Source organism: Arvicola amphibius, chromosome 7 (genome assembly GCF_903992535.2).
Source record: "Arvicola amphibius chromosome 7, mArvAmp1.2, whole genome shotgun sequence".
Classification (NCBI taxonomy): domain Eukaryota; kingdom Metazoa; phylum Chordata; class Mammalia; order Rodentia; family Cricetidae; genus Arvicola; species Arvicola amphibius.
The window spans coordinates 42,741,275-42,753,022 of NC_052053.1; the positions used below are offsets into that span (position 1 = coordinate 42,741,275).

At 51.1% G+C, this 11,748-nt stretch overlaps 2 protein-coding genes across 2 annotated transcripts; one reads left to right on the forward strand and one right to left on the reverse strand.

Moving 5' to 3' along the window:
* The first annotated feature begins 3,399 nt into the window (after window positions 1-3,399).
* Fam166a (family with sequence similarity 166 member A) lies at window positions 3,400-6,396 on the forward strand. Its single transcript, XM_038337135.1, has 7 exons — window positions 3,400-3,455; window positions 4,437-4,651; window positions 4,750-5,012; window positions 5,098-5,224; window positions 5,534-5,628; window positions 5,866-5,983; window positions 6,308-6,396. Exons 1-7 carry the CDS (start codon window positions 3,400-3,402, stop codon window positions 6,394-6,396), a joined length of 963 nt encoding a protein of 320 aa, XP_038193063.1.
* Tubb4b (tubulin beta 4B class IVb) lies at window positions 6,387-8,726 on the reverse strand. The gene is made up of 4 exons (XM_038337134.2): window positions 8,595-8,726; window positions 8,186-8,294; window positions 8,000-8,110; window positions 6,387-7,591 (listed from the first exon to the last, which is right to left on the reverse strand). The coding sequence occupies exons 1-4, from the start codon at window positions 8,649-8,651 to the stop codon at window positions 6,531-6,533; spliced, it is 1,338 nt and encodes a 445-aa protein (XP_038193062.1). The 5' UTR covers window positions 8,652-8,726; the 3' UTR covers window positions 6,387-6,530.
* Between the last annotated feature and the right edge of the window lie 3,022 nt (window positions 8,727-11,748).

An 11,748-nucleotide genomic window follows, 5' to 3' on the forward strand; every position in this document is an offset into this window, starting at 1 on the left:
AAAGGATTACTGAGCCTGAAGGAGCAAGAACCCATCTTGGCACTAAGGCCCTTGCAGAGTGGCCTCTGACATTGACTGGTCTGACTGTCCCAGCCCTGACCTTGGTTCCAGCCCTTCCCAGGCAGGGCTCAGACAATAAATACCTTATCCACAAGGCCTCCCCCAGCCCTCTTCTATCAGGACCGGGCCTTTCTGGAGGCCCTTCCTGGACGCTCCCTTTAGCACTGGCCCTGACTGGCATTCTGAATAGATAGATGGAGACGTGAGGAAATGAGTTTCATTTGGACAAAGGGAGCCTTCTCCTGCATTGTGCAGTGTCCGTTGAGAACACAGTTGATGGTGTTAAGGTACCTGGTGTGTAGGGTCCTGAAGAAGCATTTGTTGCCGTTTAGGTGACTCCAGTTCCTCCCTACTGCTGTGGGGATACAGATGGCACATTAAGTAGAGTACCTGCTGTGCCATCATAAGACCCTAAGCTGCATGCCCAGTGTCCACAGAAAATCCAGGTGCGTGCCTCTGCAACCCCAGCACCAGGGAGATAGAGGAGGAGGGTACCTGGAGTCCATCGTCCAGCCGGTTGAGCTGAACTGATGCACCACAAGTTCTGTGAGACAAACCATATCTCAGAAACAAAACAAAACAAAACAAAGACAAATGAAGGCGTGGAGCAGTTGAGGAAGAATCCCAACATCAGCCTCTGGCCTCTAGAATACACACTCATACTGCTGTGGAGCTGGGCATGGTGGCCTACACCTGTAAACCCAGCCCTTGGGAGGCTGCAGTGGCAGAGTGTGGTGGCTACAAGTTCAAGGCCAGCTTGGGCTATGTAGCAAGCAAGCAAACAGATGTAGCTGTGATGGTGTCAAACATGTAACTTTTCTTGATTTCATATGTATGTATGTTTTGCCTACATGTATGTATGTATGTATGTGTGCCACATGCAAGCCTGGTGATGTGGAGGTCTGTATAGGGCATCAGATTTGCCTAGAAGTAGAGTTACATTTGGCTATGAAACTACCATGTGGGTGCTCGGAATTGAACCCAGATCTTCTGCAAGATCAACAAGTGCTCTTAGCTGCTAAGACACCTCTAGTCCCCGCCACAACCACCACGGACCTTTGGCTATGAGTTTCAGAGCACTCATTAGGGTGGGAGGAGCAGTGTCTTGTTTAGACGTGCTCTGTAAAAGCAAATTGTGCTTCAGAAGGTGTACCTCAGAGACCCACATTAGAAACTGCCATTACCAGCATACGTCAGCATTAACTTGATTCCGTACAACTGTACCCCTTTGTGTTTAGAGGCTATGTGTTTGTTTTGTTGTCAGACATTTGTGTTTACATTTGCATTTTAATATGGGAGCGAATTTTTAATGTTTTATTTCATAAGATTTTTTAAGAGTTTTTTTTCAATGACACTGTGAAGCAATTACCTGAATTTAATTTATTGAGGTTTGTTTTTTGTTTTGGTTTGGTTTGGTTTTCCAAGACAGGGTTTTTCAGTGTAACAGCCCTGGCTGTCCCAAAACTCACTTTGTAGTCCAGGCTAGCCTTGAACTCACAGAGATCCGCCTGCTTCTGCCTCCCAAGTGCTGGGATTCAAGGCATGCGCCATCACCACCCAGATTATTTTGTTTTTTTTTGTTTTTTGTTTTTGTTTTTTTTTTTAGACAAGGCTTTTCTGTGTAGCCCTGACTGTCCTGACATTCAGAAATCTGTCTGCCTCTGTCTCTTGAATGCTGGGATTGAAGGCATGTGCCACTACTGCCCAAGCTATCTTTAGTATTTTTAACTGTGTGTCTGTGTGTGTGTATGTGTGTACGTATATGCACTTGAGTGCATATGCCCACAGAGGCCAGAGGTGTTGGATTCCCCTGTAGCTAGAGTCATGATCTGCCTGCTGTGAGTCCTGGAAATCAAACTAGGGTCTTTTGAGAGAGTGGTCTTAACCTCTGAGCCATCTCTCTAGCCCTTCACAAGGCTTTTTTTTTTTTTGTGCACTTATCTGTTCAACAGCTATTGCAAAGTTTAGTCTCCTTCTATCATTGTTTATGCTGCTTTGAAATGGAGTAGAGGCTGCTAATTTTCCCCCTCTATGTTATATTCGCTTGTATGGGTACAAAGTTCTTTCTACGAGCTGGGAACGTAGCTCAGTCTGTTCCCCATGCATGCTTTCTGGGCTTTGGTTTGGATCACCAGCTCACACATAACGAGTTTGTCTTGGTGGCATGCTTGGGCCATTAAGATGGTTCAGTGGATAAAGGCACTTGCCACCCAAGCCTGACAATCTGAGTTTACGCCCCAGAACCCACATGGAAGAGATAACTCCCCAAAATTGTCCTCAGACCTCCACAGAAGTGCCATAGCCCATGTGTACACACACGATTAAAACACCGCTTTGTGAAGGAAGTGTTGGGGAAGCACTGGCCAGTCGGCCTAGTTTCATCAGCCTCAGATCCCAGAGAGCACCTGCCTTAGAAGACAAGGTCGGCAGTGGTAGAGGATGCTAGAAAATGACCCTGGGCCTTGCACCTGCACACATCTGAACAGGGCTGCACATATATGCAAAAAAGGGCTTTTGTTAATAAATAGGGCTTTATTTGCTAAAGTGTATTATTAGTGGAAGTCAGAAGACAACTTTTGGGAGCAGGTTCTCTCCCTTGCTGAGTTCCTAGGTAAACTCCAACTACCAGCTGCAAGACGAGCATTCTTTACCTCTGAGCCATCTCACAAGAATCAAAGAAAGCTTTTCTTTTTTAATTTTTTGTTTATGTTCATTGGTGTTTTGCCTGCATGTATATCTAGGAGAGGGTGTCAGAAACCCTGGAACTGGAGTTATAGACAGGTGTGTGTGAGTAGCCATGGGAATTGAACCTGGTCCTCTGAAAGAGCAGCCAGTGCTCTAAACTACTGAGCCATCATCTCTCCAGCCCCAAAAGTTCTTCCTACATTAAAAAGCAGAACAAGGATTTGTTAAGTATAGAAATTAATGTCTTACTACAGGGGAATAAACCTATTGGAGAGTCCACACAGCTGTCACCTGGGAAGCCTGACTCAGTGCTGAATTCATCAGTGGAGAAGGACTAGGGTAAAGAGCACCACCATGGAGCAAGGACTGCCTATCAGTGGGTCTTGGCCCACCCCTTCCCCAATGTGGTCCACCCCCTTCCGATTCTAGCCCCTGAGCTCTGGGTGAGTGGGCTTCCTTCTAGAACGCCCTGCCTTGCTTCCTACCTGGTCTTTGAACCAGAGATGCTGTGAGATTGGGAGCACACACAGGGTTAACAGATGGCTGGGTCCATAATGCTGGCCCCTTCACAATGGTTACCAGGCAACAGGTCTCTTTTCAGGGAAGAGGTGGACACAGAAAGGGCTGAACCAGCAAGGGTGGAGTCAAAGCAAAATGACAGCTACTCAGAAACACAACCTCTTCACTCCAGAACCCCACTACATCCCTGGGTAAGAGCCGGGAGCTCTACAGAGAGGGGCGGGGGTTGGGGAAGAGGGCTGAGCAGTAGGACTGGGGTTTAGCCTGGACTCCAGGAGGCTGAGGACCAATGCCGAAGAGACCCAAAGCCAGGGTTACCAACGAGTGGAATTGAGACCACCAGGGCTGAGGTGCTCTAGGACAAGAAAACTCTGAGGTGGAGCTGCAGATGGAGGCCTAGGCCTTGCCTTTCCCTGTGGCCTCAACCTGAACGCCATACTAGGTGGCCAGTTTGTCTTTCAGGGCCAATCTGGCAGCGACTGGATGAGCAAATGCTGGACTTCCATAGGAAGAGGTGATTTAGAGATGGAGTAAGAGTAGTCCAGTTAAAAACAAAAACAGACAAGGTATTGCCTGAGGGAGAGTGCCTGGCATGCATATGCGAAGTCCTGGATCTGATCTCCAGCACTGCAAAATAAATAATAAAAACCTCCAAAGAAAGTGTGTGTGCATACCTACCCAGACTCAAGTGCAACATGGAACATAAAATAGGGAAAAAAACTGAAGGACCTATACCGCCTTTCAACACTAATCACTGTTGGAAGCATCAATGGGGTGAGGGAGATTGTTGAGAATGGCTGGGTGCCAGGCTGGAGTGATGGTTCTACTGTTAAGAGCACGTGCTGGTCTTGCAGAGAACTCAGGTTCAGTTCTCAGCATCCACATGGTAGCTTCACAACAACCCCGTAACTCCAGTTCCAGGACATCCATCACCCTCTGACTTCCACGGGAACTAGACACACATGTGGTCCACACACATACATGCAGGCAAAGCACGTATACACATGAATGAGAGACTTGCTGGGTGTACGGGTTCACTGTGAACAACAATCTGATGATAGTGACGGAAGTGCAGACCTGGCGCCTAGTCAGACTTGACTGCCCATTACCTTCATCTAAGTGAGCAGAGATCAGGAAACCAGGAGTGGCACCTCCCCTGCTTCTCTCCACAGCTATGCTGGTTTCTATCCTCAACTGCGCTACCAGGTGGGGAATACCTATGGCCGCACCACAGCGCAGTTGCTCACGGATCCCAGCGTACAGAAGAGCCCCTGCTCTGTTCTGTCACCTATGTCCAAGCCCAAGTTCATCGAGGACTTCAGTAAACCTAAGCCACCGTGGATTCCCTGCAGGGACCTGACAACGTCTTACATCCCCCACTATACCAGTGAGCTTCAGGTCCAGGGTGGGGCCCCATCCAGCCCTGCCTCCACTGGGGCTCCACCCTCCTTCCTACATGGCTCAAAAGCTGCCCTGTTTGCACAGGTCTGAAACCCTACAAGAATTTTGAGATCCTGGGCCAGCCCCCACGCCAGGAGGTGGACACCCAGGGGCCACCACAGGTAGAGAACATATCCAGACAAGTTTCACTGCCTGCAGACTTCATGCCTTATCCTCCCTATCCACCATTCCCTCCAGGCAGAAAGGCAGAAGCTAGAGAACTGGGACATCCAGGTCTATTGTTGGCATATGGGGAAGAGACCTGGAAGAACGCGGCACCTATTCAGGAGAGCCCAGGGAGGTACCAGGTAAGTGGAGACCCCCTGGCATGGCTCCTCTGTCTCCAACACACACTTGGGGGCAAACTGTGTAATTTGTGCTTCCCTGTTCCAGCTTTACCACTGCAGGAGGGATGAGTACCTGCCTCCACATCCCCCACAGGAGACACTAGATGTGGGCAGGTTCCAGCGACTACCCCAGCTAGATCACCCCAACTTAATCCAACGCAAGGCCATCTCAGGTATGTGCTGGGTGCCTGAGCTCTTCCCTGTGAGCTTCCAAGGGGTCCAGAGGAGAAGGTTAGAATAACAGGGTTTGCCCCCTGGGCTCCTTCCTACCAAACAGGGTTTGGTCTCACTTAATTCTTTTTACCTTGACCCAGCCTAGCTGCTCCTGTGTGGAGCTAAGTTTGGCCCCAAGAGTCAGCAACCAACCTTTAGGGATGGATGGAAGGGCGCAACAGCTAATGTTCAGTCTGACACACCTGGGAGAATGTAGATTATGCCTGGAAGGCAGCCAGGGAAGAACCCTGACATCCACCCATCTCCAGGCTATGCTGGCTTTGTCCCCCGGTTTGCCTGGGTGATGGGGATGAATTACCGTGATGGAGTCACACAAGCTATGGATGAGTTTGACAAGAACCAGGTAGGAAAACATGGGCCTAGCCTGAGGTGGCTCAGCTAGTTCTGCTTCCACTCCCACCTGTAAGCATCCATTCCCAGGGGTCATCCTTAAGGCCCTTTGTTGAGACTTGGGGCCTGTTCACATCCTAACAAGGTCTGACTCCCTACCCTGGTAAGGGGGGTTTGGGTGGTCAGTCAGATGGATAGGAGTCCAAGAAGTGGGAGACAGGCCCTGTCAGCACATTTCCATTTCCTCCAGTTTACGTTCAGACACCCAGTCTGTGCTCTGGGTGAAAGGCTGCCCAGGACCCACTGGCCAAACACCACCATCTACCGAAACCAAGGCCTGATACCTTTCTACATGGGCTTCATCCCATGTGAGTACATTCCCAGCCAGAGACCCAATACCTACTTCAGAAGGACAGGATCATACTACACACCGAACCTATTACAGGGTCAGATGGGCTGGGGGGTCCTGTGTTACCTGCCACATTTGCTGATAATCAGCTGTTGGCCTACTGACCAGAGTCCCAGTTTTGTCTTGGATTAACTACCCAGTCAGTCTAGAGCCCACCGGCCCTTCCCGTTCAAACCCCCAAGGCCAATAAGGTTCCCCCGACGGTAACCACAAGATGTAGAGAAGCCACTGTTCAGAGCCTGTACTGACCTCTCTCCACTGCGCTGGACTTTTCCCCTTGCAGCCATGCAGGACAACTATGCACTGACTTTTGGTAACAGCACCCGAAAAGCCTATCAGAAGGAACTGGAGAGGCGAAGCCACACACTATGAATTGCTTTAATGGTGGTATCTGTACAAGTGATGTCAGGACAGGACAGCAAATGCACAGTGGACATGGCTAGCAGACAGATGTGAATGAATAAAGAGTTCACACTGCTCCCATGCTGTGGCTGCTTCCGACAGCTCTAGGCCACCTCCTCCTCAGCCTCCTCCTCGAACTCGCCCTCCTCCTCAGCCGTGGCGTCCTGGTACTGCTGGTACTCAGATACCAGGTCGTTCATGTTGCTCTCAGCCTCGGTGAACTCCATCTCATCCATGCCCTCGCCTGTGTACCAGTGCAGGAAGGCCTTGCGCCGGAACATGGCTGTGAACTGCTCCGAGATGCGCTTGAACAGCTCCTGGATGGCGGTGCTGTTGCCGATGAAGGTGGCGGACATTTTTAGGCCCCGAGGTGGAATGTCACAGACAGCTGTTTTCACATTGTTGGGGATCCACTCAACAAAGTAGCTGCTGTTCTTGTTCTGGACGTTAAGCATCTGTTCGTCCACCTCCTTCATAGACATGCGGCCCCTGAAGACGGCAGCCACCGTCAAGTAGCGCCCATGGCGGGGATCACAGGCAGCCATCATGTTCTTGGCATCGAACATCTGCTGAGTGAGCTCAGGAACGGTCAGGGCCCGGTACTGCTGGCTGCCCCGGCTGGTCAAGGGGGCAAAGCCAGGCATGAAGAAGTGCAGGCGAGGGAAGGGCACCATATTTACAGCCAGCTTCCGTAGGTCAGCATTTAGCTGGCCAGGGAATCGCAGGCAAGTGGTTACCCCACTCATGGTGGCGGACACTAGATGGTTCAGGTCACCATAAGTGGGTGTGGTCAGCTTTAGGGTTCTGAAACAGATGTCATAGAGTGCTTCGTTATCAATGCAATAGGTCTCATCTGTGTTTTCAACGAGCTGGTGAACTGAAAGGGTGGCATTGTAAGGCTCAACCACTGTGTCCGACACCTTGGGGGAAGGGACCACACTGAAGGTGTTCATGATTCTGTCCGGGTACTCCTCCCGGATCTTGCTGATAAGGAGGGTACCCATCCCAGAACCAGTCCCCCCGCCCAGGGAGTGGGTCAGCTGGAAGCCCTGCAGGCAATCACAGCTCTCAGCTTCCTTCCTCACAACGTCCAACACCGAGTCAACCAGCTCTGCGCCTTCTGTGTAGTGCCCCTTGGCCCAGTTGTTCCCAGCCCCACTCTGACCTGTAAAAGAAAACAACTGGTCACTAACTAGGTATGTGCCCAAGAAGCCAAACAGTGTGAGATTGTCACCTCTAAAATAAGTGACACCACAACAACCTACAACGTAAAAAAATAAATAGAAGAGGGCAAAAAACCAGACGTAGGACGGTAAGACAGTAAACACTCTCCCAGGCAGCTCTGCCAATATTCAAGGGCAGCACGGGGGCCCCCTGCCACACTCTACCAGCAACTAGCCTACTGGCAGACAGACCTTTCTCCCAAAGCTGCTTTCGACCAAGGGATTGAGTAACTCAGAGAGCAGGAAAGTGTTACACCTGGGCAGCTAGTCAGCAGAGACTTTTAGGTCAGCCCCTTGACCTTTGAGCGTCAGGGTTAGCAAGCTCCGCCCATACCCCCCACCGCACTCACCGAAGACGAAGTTATCAGGTCTGAAGATCTGCCCGAAGGGCCCGGAGCGCACGGAGTCCATGGTGCCGGGCTCCAAGTCCACGAGCACGGCGCGGGGCACATACTTGCCACCTGGTGGGACAGGGGATCGTCAAGCATGGTCAAACCGGAGGAGTGATCGGGAGGACGGTCGGGTAGAAGTCTTACCGGTGGCCTCGTTGTAGTACACGTTGATACGCTCCAGCTGGAGGTCGCTATCTCCGTGGTACGTGCCGGTGGGATCAATGCCATGCTCGTCGCTGATCACCTCCCAGAACTGCAAGGGACTCGGGCGTTAGCTGAGTCACGGCGGCCGGTGCGCTCCAAGGCAGCCCCGCCCCGGATGGGTGCGGCAGGCCCTTCCCCCCGCTCCACCCCACCCCCGTCTCCAAAGTGCCAGGGCGACGGGTCCCTAGGGCCGCGCACGGTCCGCCCCCACCGCCCCCACCCACCAGCTCCACGTCCCGGCCCGGAGTACGCCGGTAACCAGGAGGCAGTGAGGGTGCCGCCGCTTCCGCCATCTTCCCCGGCTGACCGTACCGCAGGCGGCCGTCCCCGCAGAACCCTAGCCGCCTACCTTGGCGCCAATCTGGTTGCCGCACTGCCCAGCCTGCAGGTGCACGATCTCCCTCATGGCGGCGGCGACTGCGGAGCGACTGCAGAGCAAGAACAAGTAGGGAGGAGCAGGCGCACAGAGTGCTACAACCGACGCTCTACCAGCACTTATATACCCCTCATAGCCCGCCTTCGCCAGCCTAGGATTGGGCTCCCAGAACGAGGCCAAGAAGCCCCCTTGTATGATTGGTCATTTTTCCGTCAATCGAGTGGTCTAGGGCCCGCCTTCCCAACGTTATACGCTCGTTATTGGTCAGTCCTGACTAGGATTCTCCCTATCACAATTCCCGCCCTGGCGCCGCAGTGCTCAACTCATTGGGTGTTTCAAATGATTGATTTGCAGTCCCATTGGCTGCCTCCTGGGAGCACGCCGAAAGCCTGACACTATTGGCTGCGCTGGGTTGGCGTCCTGGTAACCGCCGCAGTGCAGCGCGCGGGCGGGACGTGGAAAGCAAGCTTCCGCCCGAGAGGGCGGGGGCGTCTTTTTAGAGTTTTGTGAGCTCGGTTTGGTTTGAGGATCCGGGTGCTGCTACTGGGGAGAGAAAGGGCCCAAGGCATTGCGGTCCGGGACACATTGCGGTCCACCTTTGGGACTTTCAAGATGAGGCGGATTGCAGCTGTGAAACAGCAATAATAGGATCCGGTGGAGGCGCTGGGTCCTCCCGGGACGCACTGGGCAGGCGCGGGGTCTGTTTGTTCCCGGGAGAGCCCTCCCTCCGCCCCTTCGGCTCCGCTCCGTGTTGTGGAAACCAGTTGGCCTGGAGCCTGTCTCCTTGGAGCCCTCGCTCCAAGTGCACGCAAAGCTACATGGAGACTGCAGGGCTAGGCATGCCTGGCCATGACTCTATGAGAGGGAAAAACAAACAAACGGACAGAAGTAAAATTTAAAGTAAAATTTAAAAAGTTCCTGCCCTGTAATGAATCGCTTAGAGAACAATACATTTATATATTTCAGTAAGTTTTTTTTTTTTCCTGATGTGTCAGGTTCAAAGCATCCCCTACCCTCAAAATGGCAGTGCTGACATTTTCCTAAACAGAAGGACTTGGCCAGGTAAACAAGCCTAAAAGATTTGTTTATTAGAAAAGTAGATCTTTTTAAAGGTGTTTTCGGTTCACGAGGAACTACCTCCCTTAACCTTCTCCCCCCAAATCAACTGTGTCATGGGCGGTAGTTGTGAATCAGTTCTTTCCTGCCATTTGATCTTTTCCCCTCACCCACAACGGCCTTGGCAGTTTGATCCCCAGTAAATCTTTCTGCCCGCGGAGCAGACTAATTCAGTTGTTCTCTGTGCCTGCCGTCGTTTATACAAGGCGGGGTCTTTTAACCTGTAACCTGGAATACAACTCAAAGATATTCTGCCTTAGCCTCCAGAAGGCAAGAATTCACAGGCCTTCCCATGCCTGGCTTTGTAACTTTTTTTTTGTTTTTTTTTTTTTGTTTGTTTGTTTGTTTTTTGGAGACAGGGTTTCTCTGTAGTTTCTAGAGCCGTCCTGGAACTAGCTCTTGTAGACCAGGCTGGCCTCAAACTCAGAGATCCGCCTGCCTCTGCCTCCCGAGTGCTGGGATTAAAGGCGCCACCACCGCCTGGCCTGTAACTTTTTTTTAAAGGAATGTTACAACTATGGGCTCTGTCCCAGTTCAGCGACCAGGCTTCTGTAGGTCTAGCTTTTGGTATGAATGACCTTCAAAACTAAGTGTGTTAGGCAATCCCTATGACCAACAGTGTCACAGGGAAAAATCACCAGGACAAGCAGAATCCTATATCTTATTGGTCGTATTTACCATTCTAACCAGTATGCTAGTCTCTAATAAGACCCGACTGTCCTGTCTCCTCTCCAAAAGGATAGTTCAGAAAGGGGGACATGGGTTCTGTTGATCACATGCCTCAGGAGGGCTACACGTGTGTTGTCAGGGACCAGCTTTGACGAACTTCATATGTCCCAGGGTAGGAGCATGGGTATTAGAATTATTAAGCGCCAGACAGTGGTGGTGCATGCCTTTAATCCCAGCACTGGGGAGGCAGAGGCAGTCGGATCTCTGTGAGTTCGAGGCCAGCCTGGTCTACAGGAGCTAGTTTCAGGATAGGCTCCAAAGCTGCAGAGAAACCCTGTCTCGAAAAACAAAAAACAAAACAAAACAAAAAAAAGGACAGGCCCCCAAAGCTACAGAGAAACCCTGTCTTGAAAAAACAAAAAAAGAAAAAAGAAAAGAAAAAAAATATTAAGCAAAAGGAACAGAGATATGAGAGAAATAAAAGGCAGAAAGAACACTGGACTACCACAGTTATTTGCCACACGTACCAGAAAGGGGGGCGGAGTCAATAGACTTCATTAACATGATATAAGGAATAGACTTGAGTTCTCCAACGGTTGGTCCAGGTGGAGTGGATTCACCTCTACCCAAAATACTAATTAACCACACCCTAAGTCAGGATCTCTTGTTTGTAGCCACACCTGTTGTCAACAACTTTGAAAGAGCAAAAATAAACTCAAACTTTGACCTTAGTCAAGGTGGAACAGGCTCACGTCTGTGGACCCCTACAGTGTGTGAGGTGCGCCAAGTCACTTTGGGGCATGCTCAGAGTTATCGCAAAGCCCAGAGTATCTTCTGAGTTGACTCATCCTTGCAGAATAGCTTGGCTGCCAAGCAGCAGACTTAACCACTAGAATCTCAAAGCCAGAACATTCATATCCATGAAGGAAGCACAAGTTCTGAGTTTTAACACAAAAAGCTGCCAAGGCTTCTCTTTGAGATGTTTGGGTCCCCAGTTGGGCAATAGGTATGAATAACCTAGCAAAAGGCCATGGCTCTTGAGCGTAAGTCCAGCAAGGACAGTGGCTGCCCACAGCTGGTAAGGGAAGATACATGAGATTTTCACCATGAACCAAGAGTGCCCCTGTGCTGGTGAGAAAGAAGACCCCGTAGGACAAGAACGCCTGGAGCCTATAGCCTGAAAGGATGTGCACTGAGCCGGCCAGAAGAGCAGGGAAGCAAGCAGAATGCGCTGTGGGAGCATTGGGTGCCTGCCCTCCCTCCCCAGCCTGCAGCTGTTGGAGGCCTCACAAGGAAGGCTCTGTTTACTGGTGGCCATGGTCCCAGTGGGAGGGTGCATTAC

Coding starts and splice junctions, on each gene's coding strand:
- Fam166a (XM_038337135.1), top strand. CDS start 3,400: ATGACAGCTACTCAGAAACACAACCTCTTCACTCCAGAACCCCACTAC. Junction 5,629..5,865: donor ATGAGTTTGACAAGAACCAG/GTAGGAAAACAT, acceptor CATTTCCTCCAG/TTTACGTTCAGACACCCAGT. Junction 5,984..6,307: donor CTACATGGGCTTCATCCCAT/GTGAGTACATTC, acceptor TTCCCCTTGCAG/CCATGCAGGACAACTATGCA.
- Tubb4b (XM_038337134.2), bottom strand. CDS start 8,651: ATGAGGGAGATCGTGCACCTGCAGGCTGGGCAGTGCGGCAACCAGATT. Junction 8,111..8,185: donor GTACTACAACGAGGCCACCG/GTAAGACTTCTA, acceptor CTGTCCCACCAG/GTGGCAAGTATGTGCCCCGC. Junction 7,592..7,999: donor ACCTGATAACTTCGTCTTCG/GTGAGTGCGGTG, acceptor TTTCTTTTACAG/GTCAGAGTGGGGCTGGGAAC.